This window comes from Ailuropoda melanoleuca, chromosome 3 (assembly GCF_002007445.2).
Source record: "Ailuropoda melanoleuca isolate Jingjing chromosome 3, ASM200744v2, whole genome shotgun sequence".
Lineage (NCBI taxonomy): Eukaryota > Metazoa > Chordata > Mammalia > Carnivora > Ursidae > Ailuropoda > Ailuropoda melanoleuca.
The window spans coordinates 16794015-16807915 of NC_048220.1; the positions used below are offsets into that span (position 1 = coordinate 16794015).

The window sequence follows — 13901 nt, forward strand, 5'->3', positions numbered from 1 at the left end:
AAATGACATTTAATATCCAGAAACTACCTTTATATACCTTTTTCTTAGAATGTCATTACTAGACCAACTAAGAGGTCGTCTGTAATTTAGGTCTTTTATTTTAAATTGCTTAATATAACCCTTTGTACTTAAATTTCTGTAATATGACAATCAAGGAACAAGGACAAAATTACTTGAGAAAATACGGAAAATTACAGCAGTTGTGAAAGAAGGAAACCAAACCCAAGCATGTGCATAGTTCCTGTCCTGAAAGTGAACACAGATGCTTTGTTCACAGATACATTGTAGGTGATACAGAGAAGCTGAACTCCAGGACTTCCCCTGTAGTTGTGCTACTGGCCAATCTAGACAGTTCACTTAGCTGAGCATTTGTGATATAAACTGACCTGTGTGACCAATGAAATGTTAACAGAAGGGCAATAATTTGCCATTACTTAATTAAACTATTTTGTAATGAGTTTCAGATTATGTTCCAAGTATGTGTACCTCTAAGTTTACTTTTTGATTTCTGTAGCGTACTAGTTATTTATTGCCTGTTTAAGTGGCCAATCTAATTTTTCAAGTGTTCACAATTACAGTATACTTACTAATTCATTTTTAAGTAGTTACTGTCATATGCTTACTAGGTCTTGAGTGGTTTTCTTTTTGTTATGTATATGTACTATGACTTTATTTAAAATGTGCTCTAGGGGCGCCTGGGTGGCTCAGTTGGTTAAATGTCTGCCTTCCTCTCAGGTCATGATCCTGGGGTTGTGGGATCAGCCCTGCATCGGGTTCCTCATTCAGTGCTCAGCTTGCTTCTCCCTCTGTCTCTGCCACTCTCTCTCAAATAAGTAAATAAATACATAATAAAATCTTAATAAAATGTGCTCTGCATTTGTTACCTAGTAATGGTGTGTTTCCCCTAAGAGCTCCATTGAACATTCATTTTCTAGTGATTCTGTAATTGAGTACATTTTTAAATCTCCCATTTCTTTATTGGTGGGGCTTGTTGGCATTGGTAAACTAAGGCAAATGAAGGAAACTCAAGTTATTGGAGACTTGTCCAAATGGAACGGGTAGTGCACATCTAAACAAGTTCCAGCACTGAGTTCCAGAGCCAGGTAGTTCAGTGCAGAACCCAGGGTTGAAATTATAATCCTAAAACAAGTCAAGGTCAAAGAGGCGGTAGGCTGGAACACCAAGATGACTGGTCGTAGAGGGTGGTCAGGAGTAATTCAGAAAGTGGCAAGTAAGCAGTTGTATTTAGTTTAGCCCTTTAGGCTTCAGGAGATTATAGGGATGGGTCCCAAAGGTTAATGGTACTAGGTTCTTTTGGAAAAGTACATCCATGTTCTATCCTTCAAACTATGGCTGTTACTGAGTCACTGCTATAGAATGTTAACAAAAATGTAAGTGTATCCTCTCAAGCCGATTATTTTTTTAATGGTCAGGTATTTGATGAGACCTGGTTACTTGTTATGACTGGTGAAATTCAAGTTTTCTTGAAATGAAAGCTAATTATTTTTATTAAGGGAGGCAATTCTCGATTAGAATGGAGTGTCAGTTACATTTTATAAAAGTTTTCTTGGCCACATGTGGAGTTTTGGTTCTTCTGTAAGCGGGTATGTTTTCTGACTTAAATTCAGCTGTGTGCATGTTTCTAGCGGTAGATTCACATGGTAAATTGAAATGAAAACACAGGAAGCTCTCTTTATCTGGAGGTGTGGGAATAGCTTCGTCAGGGTGGGTCAGAAACACTGAGCAAATCCAGTTAAGAAATATTGTCCAGGGAAACTGCCCACGAACCCTTTACGTGATAACTTCTGATAACTTTGGATTCCTAAGTTGTGCTTCCTTCCAGGGCCTTGTCAGATGTGACTGTGCTTAGGTGGTGGCTGCAGCCAGTTCATGTGTTGTGTGTGTTTTAGGATGTCATTTCTGCAGGTTTCTGTTCTTTGACCAAGTGCCGATAATTCAGTCAAGACTTCCTGTGTCATATGTAACGAATGAACGGTAATAATGCAGTTAGAAAACTATGACAAGATTATGTAACTTTCTGCATGGCCCCCATGTGTCCTTGGTATTGGCAACTTATGTGCTTCTAAAACTCATTGATTCATAGCTTATTAGATGGAGACTTGCATGTAGTCTTAATAATTTTTTTATGGTAATTGGTAAAGTGATAGGGAGGGCATCTAGGATGTGAATTTTAGAGATTATAGAAGTATCACAGTTATTTTTTTTCTTCTGGGAAGAAACATATTTTATATAGCATAAAAAAGCAGAGTAACTTTCTCTGGGGAGTGTATGGGGGAATTTCTTTTAAGAATTTCCAAAATAGGACGCCTGGGTGGCTCATTTGGTTTAGTGCCTACCTTCGGCTCAGGTCATGATCCCAGGGTCCTGGGAACGAGTCCCACATCGGGCTCCCTGCTCAGCGGGTGTCTGCTTTTCCCTCTGCCTGCTGCCCCCCCTTGCTTGTGTGCACTCTCTCTCTGACAAATAAATAAATAAAATCTTAAAAAAAAAAAAAGAATTTCCAAGATAGTCATTATCTACAAGTTGTCTGTGTAGAAGATGGAGGATAATTCATGGTCCTTGCCCTGAAACCGTTCTCAGTCACCTGAGGTAGCTGAGAGCATCCGCTGATGTGGGTTTGTGTGAGAAGTGTAACAGAAGTAGGTGCAAGGTGCAGAGGCAGTATTTAACTCTCTTCCTCTCCTTTTCCCTCTTGAGCCAGGGCACATAAAGTTAGCTTTTATTTACAGTTTTAAACATATTTTCAACAGTGCTTATAGCTGCCTACTTTGTTTGCTGATGTGGAACAGAAAGAATTTATAATAGAATAATGTATATTTTTACAGATTAACGGTAGTATAAGCAACTAAGAACTTGACGTCAAGTATCAACTGATAGCATGGGGTGACTCAAGGTACCACAAATTAATCCTGCTGTCCTCTCCTTTACTCCATCACTCCTTAGTCTTTTGTTTGTTTGTTTTTAAGTGGGCTGCATGACCAGCGTGGGGCTTGAACTCATTACCCTGATAGAAGAGTCGGATGCCCTACCGTCTGAGCCGGACAGGCACCCCCACCACTCCTTGGTCTTATTTGGTCTTGATTGTGGTTGAAGAAATCACCATGTTCTGATTACGGAGGTGCACCCTCTTAATTTTGGCTTCTTGGGTTCTTCAGATGTTGCAGTGTCTTTGCTTGCAGTATACATTCTGAATCTTGAAATGTGCATGCTTTATTATCCATCCATTAAATCAGCGATATCAAATTAATTAAATCAGTGATCTCAAATAGAACATAGAGTAGCCTGCAAGACTGGTGTGGTTTTTAAAATTGAGTGGCCTTCCCGGTGGGCTGTTGTGGTCTCTGGGAAGCACAGGTTGACCTTCTTGCCAGGAGGTACCACATTTGAAAGCACCACATTATGATCTGAGATTTAAATATTGGATAGCGGTGTAGTAGAATTTTTTATATTTAACTTTTGTTAAGTAATTTTAAGCCAGTAGCTTTTGTGAATATTGTATAATACTCTATGAAATATGATTTTGTTTTAAATCATATGTTTTATGATATGTATTCCTCTCCAGCTCTGCTCATTTATGTAGTGGGACAGAATTGCTCCTTACAAGCATTGCTTCTGTTCTACTGAGTTCCCAGCTTTAGAATCCAGCCCTTGTATGAACTGGACATTTTTGTTATAAATAAATGACTGTATGGGATTGCTTTTTTTTAGCAGCTGATTTCCAACACCCTCTCGCCTAAATGAACCTTCGGTGAAAGGATGCCATCTTGTGGTTTTGAAAAATAAAGGATTTAAGAAAAAAATTACTGCTAGGACTGCTTAGATTTTATGTATATAGTTTTTTGATGCCAGAACGGGTAAGAGATGAATACTATTAATTCGTCTCTTTAAATTACATATGTTTATCCTTTGGACAGTATTTTTCTTTATTTTATTTGGATAGTGGAAGATTATTTTGAAAATTCCTGTTTAACTAGGATTCCTCTTCTAGCGCATTCTTAAACATTAGTTATGGAAATGCTCTTCTACAATAACAGTTTTAATTAAGAATTGTTATTGAAAATTTTGATATTAAGGCTCTCCCAGGGCCATTAATTAATGATAACAATTGTGTGGAATGAAAAAAATACTGTCCGTTAAACAATTACTTGTTTAAGGAATTATTTGACAAAATGTATCCAAAGGAATCTTCATTCTGTAATATGGAACTCTATTTAATAAAAAATGATATTTTTGTTTGTTTATTTAAAGATTTATTTATTTGTTTATTAGAGAGAGAGAAGTCACGTGCAGAAGCTGGGGGAGGGACAGCGGAAGAGGGAGAGAGAGAATCTCCGGCAGACTCCCCACGAAGTGTGGAGCCCAACACAGGGCTCCATCTCACGACCTTGAGATCATGACCTGAGTCAAAATCAAGAGTCGGATGCTTAACTGACTAAGCCACCCGGCTGCCCCAGAAAGTGATATTTTAGAAGACAATCCTCAATTGAAAACTCATTTTTGTAGTTAATACTATAAACTGAAATGATTTTTCCTCAAGATATTAGAAAAGCCCTTATTTGTAAGTTAGGGAAATCTTAAAATAATCTCTTACATAAGAAATGGAAGTATTTTGCAAGCTTGGGATCAGTGAGTTCTCATAATATTAAGGGAGCTTATATAAAATAAAACAGAAACAGACTCAGATACAGAGAACAAAAGATGGTTGCCAGAGGGATTCGGGTTGGGTACAGTAGGTGAAGGGGATTAAGAGGTACAGACTTCCGGTTATAAATAATTCACAGGGATGTAAAGTGGATGTAAAGTACAGCAAAGGGAATATGCTCAGTGATATTTGTATGGTGACAGATGATAACTGTATTTATCATGGTAATAACCATTTTGTAAATGTAAGTAAATGTCAGATGGCTACGTTGTAACTGAAAACTAATATAATACTGTATATCAGCTATACTTCAAGTGATTCTACATGATAGAATTCTAAATTCTATACTAAGTAGAATACTAAATTCATCAAAAATGTCTACATGATAAATAATCAAGTCATGAAATTACTTTTAAAATAACTTCATTTTTATTTATTTAATCTCATTTTGTATCTTGATTTATGTCTCCTGTACATCTTGGTTTATAATATTAATTGTATTTTAAAATAAAAAATTTGCATTTCTTCAAAAACATTTCCTACTGAAACATGTAATGAGTGTCCCTTTATAGAACAAGAAGGGCATATGTTCTTTCTCAAAGACCACCAGGATTCTGGAACATTGGCCCTTTTTTGATCTAGAGTCATTGGTAATCATGGAAGGGAAATCATTGAAGGGTAAAGTTGTTATCCACCAAAACTCAAGATTTAACGCTCCCGAATTACTCCTCTCATTTTAGTAGATTATGGCAGTCTATTTAAACGGCATCTTCTTTTGTTTCCCTTTCAGCAGGGAGTGAGAACGTGTCAAGTCAGGGGTATAATTTGATGTCTTGCACTTTTTCAAATGTCTTACAGTTACGCTAAGAAAGAATCGGATCTTAATGGAGCCCAGATGAAGCTTCGAGAATATGAAGCCGCACTGAATTCTAAAGATGCAGCCCTGGCTACTGCACTTGGTGACAAAAAAAGTTTAGAGGGAGATTTGGAGGATCTGAAGGATCAGATTGCCCAGGTAAGGCAAACTCTGGTCTTGAGCCGTGTTGGGAGGTTAATTGCCCCATCTGACTGGGTCGATTGATTTGATTTTTGAATTAATTTAAAAAATATTTTTTATTTAAAATTTTTTTTTATAGTTTCCTTGAGGGAGAGTCTTGAGGCAGCCAACGTGCAAAGCATCTTCACCTCTCAGCCGTTTTTTCTGGGCCATGCAGCTCTTCCTGCTGCGCTGCTTCCTTTTTCTTGTGCTTACGCTCATTCTGTTTCTTGGTCTCAAAACCTATTTCATTATTGCACCAAAATGTAAGAGAAGAAAAAGCCATACCATTGTTCTACACACAGGAAAAAATGAAAGTGGTAGCTAAAATCCTTGGTAGGTCTTTGTTCATTGCTTGTTGCCAGTTACCAGATCTGAGAGGTGTTTCGGTGTGGCGCTCTTGGTGGGACCAGCATTGGGACACACAGTTCTGTGATAAAGGTTGTAATAGCCACTCTCATACACTGATAAAAGAAACAAGATAACAGATGCAGAAGTTTTAATTCTTGATTTGATTCAGTTCGTAGGTGTCTCTTAAATTCATTCCTAAATAATTCCTATGTGATTTTTATCAATTCTTTCCCTGCATATTAGTTGGAAGCCTCCTTAGCTGCTGCCAAAAAACAGTTAGCAGATGAAACTTTACTTAAAGTGGATTTAGAGAATCGCTGTCAGAGCCTTACCGAGGACCTGGAGTTCCGTAAAAACATGTACGAGGAGGTAACTATATAATTTTATTTTTTTAAGGCATGGAGGGATCCTGAATGCTTTGTTATAACTATATATGTAACCAATGAGAGAAATTTTATAGATTAATTATTCAAGGTACTGCTGCTAAAAGCTTGTGTACAAGAACTCAGGCTCTTGTAATAAACAGATGATTTTACTTTATCTCATTCCTAAGGACTTGGTCATAGCAGTTAATTACTGTTAACCTGCTTGAGCATTTGTATCCGGTGTCTATTGCTGCCTCATAACTTACTCTAAAATTTAACCACTTAAAATCACAAATCTTTATTATCTCCCAGTTTCTGAAGGTCAGTAATCTGAGAGCTGCCTAACTGCATGGATGTGTTTTAGGGTCTCACATGAGGTTGCAGTCAGGCTTTCAACCTGGACTGGAGGAACTGCCTCCAGGGTTGTTGGTATGAAGAGTCAGTTCATCATAGGCTTCTCCATGGGGCTGTTCATTATACAGCTTTCCTGAAGGACGAGTGATGAGAGAGAGAGAACACAAGACAGAAGCTTCGTTATCTTCTGTAACCTTTCTAATCCCACAAGTGATGTACCGTCACTCTCTATGACATAGACCAACCATGATACACTGCAGGTGGGGTGGGGGTGAGGGGGAGGATTCTACAAGGGTGTGGCTGTCAGGAGGCAGCCATCAGTGAAGCAGGCTGCCCATAGCATTTATAGTTATATACGTATATTTTAAAATATCATTTACATGCCGTAGCCTCTGTGGTCAAGCCTTGGCAGGTGAAGGTAGCAACGGTTGCCAAAAAACAAGTAATAAAATTGAACAAAGGGGATTGTATATTTTCTCAAGATTTAAGAGGATTGGAATTAACCCAGGGTATGGAATCTGCAGTTAAATACGTCATGATTTTAGAAGTAATATAATTTTGAAAACAGCAAGTAACAATGAATTTAAAAATGGGGAATTATTATAGAACTTAAAATTTTTTTGTTAATTGGGGAAAAGATAATAAAATAGAAATTTGACTATTTTTACAATTACATGCTATTAAAACATATAGGTATTGGGGCACAGATCACTCTCTGGACAAACATACTTTGGACAACTCTAGAGTCATTTATTTAAAAATAAAATAACCAATACCTGCTCTTTCCTCTGGAGGAGTGGTGATGATCAAAGCAGAATATTTTGTGTAGAAGTTTCTTGTATGAAGTATAATGAATGCTGTCACATAATTGTTAACTACAGTTTTGCTTTATAAATGGAGACATTTTTATATTAAGTTGACTTAACATTTTTGTCTTGATGAAACTGTGATATATCCTTAGTTTTTATACTATGTGTGGACTCCTCTCTCTTTAAACCAAGAGTAGGGTATTTTTTTTGTTTGCAAGTCACTGATTCTATATAGAATAATAAAAATGGCACCAGCAAAAAATAATTGAATATTTTTAGGTTCTTTGAATATTTTGTTGTTTGCCTTTTTTTTTTAAATTTTTTAATTTTTTTTTACTTTAAAGATTTTATTTATTAATTTGACAGAGACAGCCAGCGAGAGAGGGAACACAAGCAGGGGGAGTGGGAGAGGAAGAAGCAGGCTCCCAGTGGAGAAGCCTGATGTGGGGCTTGATCACAGAATGCTGGGATCACGCGCTGAGCTGAAGGCAGACACTTAACAGACGGTGCCACCCAGGCGCCCTAGGTGTTTGCCTTTTTGAGAATGAACTTAAAACATTCCTCTTCTTTTTTTCTTTAACATAGAGGACATAACTCTATTCAATAAATATACTTCAGTTCCTTATTTTGAACAGTTAAGGGGGTGAGAAAGAGGAAGACGAAAAACAGGAAGAGGAGGAAAGGAGGTAGACAAAGGGCAAAATCATTAGGTGCTCAGTATTTGTTGAACTAAACCTTTTATTTGCATGATTTACAAGTCATTTGCTTCATTAAATATCTGCGAGCCCTGGGAGGTTAGTAACAGAACTGGAATTTGAACCCTGGTTTTGGGATTCTGTCAAGTGCATTTTACCCTGCAATGAGCAGTTAAAAGAAAGATGAAGAAATGCCTAGGGAACCGTATGCAGGAAGAGGCTGCCCAAACAAACGTCAGAGGGTTATATCGCCCTCTTGTGGGCGCTTTGATTATTGCCATTAAAGACAGACCCGTTGTATACTCAGAGCTAGAAGCTGGAATGGAAATTTTATTCTTGGACTTGTGTTCCTAGCCGTTTTAGTTTTGGATAGTTCCCTAAAACCTATATTGAAGGATTGTGCCTACTGTTTCTGTTCTTTAATAGGGAATGGTCATACATACTTAAGAGAGTAAAGTAATATTGGCAATAAGTTTTCCTATCAATTGATATTGATACCCAAGTGCCGTCTATTAAAATAAGGCACACAGATTAGCTTTCTCTGCCTATTGCATCTTCGTAGGTTTAAGAAAATAGTTTTATTAAGCATAAGTATTCCAGTCAGTTGTCCTCAGTGGCAGGTTTAACTTTGCATGTGCATTTTTTCTAGAGACACCCTTGGGATCATCATCCCACCAGTTTAGAAAAACACTGTTCAGTGTACATAGTTATCCATGATTTCATGGTGCTTCTGTAAGTCTTCCAGGCCATTTCTTGTCTTGAGAGAAATACATAGCTGTGTCACGGATGAGAAACATAAGATTCTTAGGGCTTTAGGTGCTACCACCGCTTTTGTCATTGGCTGCATATCAAAAATCTTCTCATTTGAAAGCAAAAGCAAAAATAGGTCTGTTCACATGCCTGTTGTAGGACAGACACAGGGAGGTAAGCGATAACAGTCACATGGCCTCAGTGTCGCGCAGACTTGTATCAGGGCAGCCATGATAGCTAACTTGGTTTTCTGTTATTTTCCCCCCAGGAGATCAATGAGACCAGAAGGAAGCATGAAACTCGCTTGGTAGAGGTGGATTCTGGACGTCAGATTGAGTACGAGTACAAGCTGGCTCAGGCCCTTCATGAGATGCGCGAGCAGCATGATGCCCAAGTGAAGCTGTACAAGGAGGAGCTGGAGCAGACTTACCACGCCAAAGTGAGCCGTCTCCCCGAGCGCCGGGAGCCCTTCCTGCGCGCACCCGCCAGAGCCTGACTTGATGTCCGCTTGCTTCCGGTTTTCTTTCATGAGTTCCCCTAGTGTCTCTGTAAAGAGAAAATGGACTTTAAAAAGAATTTTCTGTAAAGTAAATGTTACTAGAAATTATTCAAAGAAAGTAGGGTTATTTCACTCTTATCAGAGGGAAGGGTTTATCTTTTTGTCCGATTGATCACTTGTGTCGTGTCATAGCAGCTAAGCCCAAGGCTCTGAAAACACTTCGCTCCCTACAGCACGTCCTCATCACGCTGTCCTGCACGTCCAGTTAACGATAAGTGCTGGCGCCTCATCTGCCTCCATGGCGTCATCGTACGTAGGCTGCGACTGCCACACTGCAGGCTTCTTTGAACAGAGGCCAAGTGGGAAGTCTCTGATATTTCTTCCTCTGCCGCTGTTAAATATTTAAAAAATATTCTAGAAACTTCCCACGTGTGTTCACGCAGATCATACAAAAATCTTTAACACCAACGAGTACAGGCTTTCCTAGTAAACGATTTTATCCCAGTGTGTTAAATGTGACATGATTTGATTAAAAAGAGTTATCAGTGGAAGACTTAGAAAAATTAAAATCATAGAGGTATTGAAAATAATTTCTGTGAATGGCCTCAAACTGTCAATGTTACATTTAATCCATTTTGTGAAGTAATTGGCTAGTGGAAGGGAGGGATCTTTGAAACCCTACACTGAATTATTTAACACTTACTCAGTGCTAGACATGGTGCTGGGCAGCGAAGGAGCTAAAGTCTAGGGTAGGATTGGTCATTCACATAGACTGTGGCTCCAAAGGGAGCCAACAAACAGCCAACAAGTGCTCCTGAGACACCTGCAGAACGGAATGTCATGGGCATTTGGAGAAATAGGATGTTTCTATCTAAGGGGCTTTTTTTACTTCTGAAAGGAAGTGTTACTATCTGGTGGGATATAATCTAAAATTAGTACTTTCTGTTTTTGGCTTTATCTTCTGTAATTAGATTTGGTGGGTTAGAGATATGTGATCTTTATTTTCCTACGGACATCATCCACAATTAAGTTGTTACTACCCATTGTCCTTAGTTGCAGTATTATCTGACACGTTAGAGATACAATGGGTGAAGTATTTAAGTAATAAACTTTGGAGAAAGACCCAGGTGTATTACCATTTGTTAAGCTCATATATTGGGAATTGAGCCTAAAGTCAGAAAGACTTTAAAGAGAATTCATACCACGTCAGCAGACTTCATGATGCTTTTCCTGTTTCATCAACCAGTTGCCAGCAGGGCTTAGGTTTGAGATGAAATGCCTTGAAATGAATCATACTTCCTTATTTGTTTGTTCTAAGTCACTAGATAAGACTGACTATTGGTTTGTTTCTTCTTTTAGCTGGAGAATGCCAGACTGTCATCAGAAATGAATACTTCTACTGTCAATAGTGCCCGGGAAGAACTGATGGAAAGTCGTATGAGAATTGAGAGCCTTTCATCTCAACTTTCGAATCTACAGAAAGAGGTAAGTAAGCATCTTCCTCTAAGAAGAGTCTAAGTTGCACTTGAAGGCCACCTTCCCCACTGTCGTCTCCCTGCTTTGCTCTGCCTGATGTCACTTTACAGAGAGCACGGTATTTTCTGTTACCTGGTTGCCCAGTGCTTTCCTGATGTTTTCATTTTGCATTGCATAAACGTTCTCTGAGCTCTACTCTTATTCCTAAATTCAGAGATTACCCAGAGCTAAGGAGGTTTCCCTTAGGAAATAACATGCTGGCTTATTTCTGGGGCTTACCCCTGGACCCAGATTTTCTGACCCATCTCGTAGCCTCATCTCCACACAGCGCTCTTCCTGATGTACTCCTTTTTTATCACATTTGGAAGCCATAATAAGAAAAACATGCAAAAATTCTTCGTGAGTGGTAAATGCTTTGCTATTCTAGACAAATTCTCTTAGTGTTTGAACTCCTTACTAATCAGGGTCATGGGAAGGTAGCATCGAGTATTAAGAATTTAGTAACTACTTCAGTCATCGGTACACCCGAGTGACAAGTGATTGCACTGCTGGTTGTGCTGACCGAGCGCCTGCGAGTATCGGATGGCGCAGTCTAGGTGCAGCTTGGGCAGGCGTGCACGCCGCTTGAGATTGGTTTCAGCCTAACGGTAGTGGTGATGTGGACACAAAGTCCACAAACAATCACCTAAGTACTCAGAAGGCTTTCGTAATCTGCTGCTTACCTTAATTACTTGGGAAGAATCTTCAGCTTCCTCTTCCCTTCAGGGAGATTTTTGTTGTTCTGAATTTTCCTCAGAAGAATAAACTTTACTTTATTCTTGATTAAGTTTTTCTTTGCTTTTTCTTTTTATTTCTGGTAAAATGTTTTTCTGATAATGAAACTGAAGACATTGTAGGAATTTAGAAAACAAGGCAGACAGTGAATTACATAAAATGGGGTAACGTAAACAAAATAGAAGCTTTTACATTGCCTATCACGTATACTTTATTACTTGTAACATAATTTAAAGGATTATTTTAGACTATTTTGTCCTGATAGTATTTTGAAGTCTGTAGCACTAGAGCTGGCAGGATCTTTTGAGTTCACTCAGACACAGAGCTAGGTGAGTTTAATTACTTGCCCAGAAGCTGCAGAAGATGGGTTTCTCTCCTAGTTGCCAGTTTTTCCCTTTATCCCTTACTCTCTTCAAAAATAATCTTTTTTCCATTTCACCATCTTAATAACTACCATTCCAAAAAATACGCCCCTGTGTTCTTACTCTGACTTGACATTTACTACTTTTCTCCATTTAATAAATCATACTCTAGTTATCCTCTTGCCTTCAATTTCCTATGTCCCTACCTTTTTTTTTTTGGCTGCTGCATATTGCCTTTGATAATGCTAGCTATAGAGGTTTTACAGACTGGGGCGGGGTTGGGGGGCGGTCTGAGACTTGTCTGCTGTTAGATAGTGATAGGCTGGAAACTTGGTAGCCATGTTTCCTGACTCAGGTTCAAGGCTGTTTCCCTGTTAGCTTATAGGTTCTCTTCCCATCCTTGCAAGTCTTTTGGGTTAACTTCTGGTTAGTGGTATTTGAGCGATGTTAGCCAGGGCCCTGGGGGTTTCGAGGAGCTAAGTTCTTATGAAATAGGAGAAGCACCTTCTTCAGCCAGAATAGTTTTAAATTTCTCTGTCTTTGGGGAGCTGGGGGGAGGGGGCGTGTCCTTTCCTCTATTCATTACTGATACCAGATTTTGTGATGAATACTCTATCTTGAGTATCTTCATTAGTTGATAAACTTTAGCCTCTTAGATCATGAAAAAGAAAAAAGCCATCCCTCTCGGTATTATCCCATTGTGTATCTTAATAGCATTTGGTGTTGGGTCATACCAGTTTCCTCACACTGCCTCTTAGGCCATACAGTTTCCTTTTGGTTATATGACTCACGTTAGTGAAGTACTTCTTAAACTTTATTTAAAATAGACACAGCCTTGGGGCAGGCACCTGGCTGGCTCAGTCAGTAGAGTGTGTGACTCTTGATCTCAGACTTGGAAGTTTGAGCCCCATGTTGGGTGTAGAGTTTACTTAAAAATAAAAAATCTTAAAAACAGATAAATAAAAAAATACAATTGGCATAGTCTTTAAAATGCTGACTCCGGAAAATATTTTTTAAATAATAGAGAGATGGTAGCAGTATTGTGTTTTGGAGTTAAGAATTATGTCTGTTGCTTATAGCATTTCTGTCTGGATTTCTGACTGGCGAAATTAACTGATTGGTCATAGTGTGTTTGGCTTACGGAAGACTCTCCACTGGCACTTTGAAAGCACCTTTAGGTTTTGTTTTTCTAACACCCAGACTGGAAACTTCTATCGTAGCTAGACTGTAATAAACTTAGTACAATTATGTTACTTACTATAAAATAAGAAAACCAGGACTGTCAAGTCAGTCATAAAATACTTCAGAGTGAGAGGTGGGATCTTACAGATAAGCTAGTTAGGCCTCTTCATTTTTCAGATGTGACACTGACTTAGTGAGGTTAGTTACAGCCTGCACAGTTTCAGAGGTACTTGGTAGCAGACTTGGGAAGAAAGATCGAGTTCTGTCTCATCCTGTATTCTTTCTATTTCAGTACATAACAGGTGTAATAAGCTATTGAAAATTCAATTTAGATATTTCTAAATGAGCCACAGTAACTTGAAAGCTTTTTTTTATACCTAGATTCTGTTTTTTCCCCACTTTCAAAGCTCTGTGACATCAGAGGCAGACAAAGAGGCATTTTGGGGTTTACAAATCTAGGTTCAGATGTTACCTCTGAATCTTAGGTACGACAGTGCCTTTCATCAACTCTCCTTTGGATTCCACCTAGTTGCTCATGCTGTCTCCCTCCCACATCAGAAATACAGTGAAGAGGTTGATTGAAGG

General features: G+C 38.6%; 1 protein-coding gene across 1 annotated transcript in view; it reads left to right on the forward strand.

The window, feature by feature from the left end:
- Positions 1-13901, forward strand: part of LMNB1 (lamin B1) — a 50143-nt gene that overhangs the window by 18863 nt on the left and 17379 nt on the right. Inside the window, exons 2-5 of the mRNA XM_034655948.1 lie at positions 5522-5678; positions 6294-6419; positions 9292-9462; positions 10882-11007. Of these exons, the coding sequence (XP_034511839.1) occupies positions 5522-5678; positions 6294-6419; positions 9292-9462; positions 10882-11007 (580 nt within the window). The remainder of the gene's footprint in view (positions 1-5521; positions 5679-6293; positions 6420-9291; positions 9463-10881; positions 11008-13901) is intronic.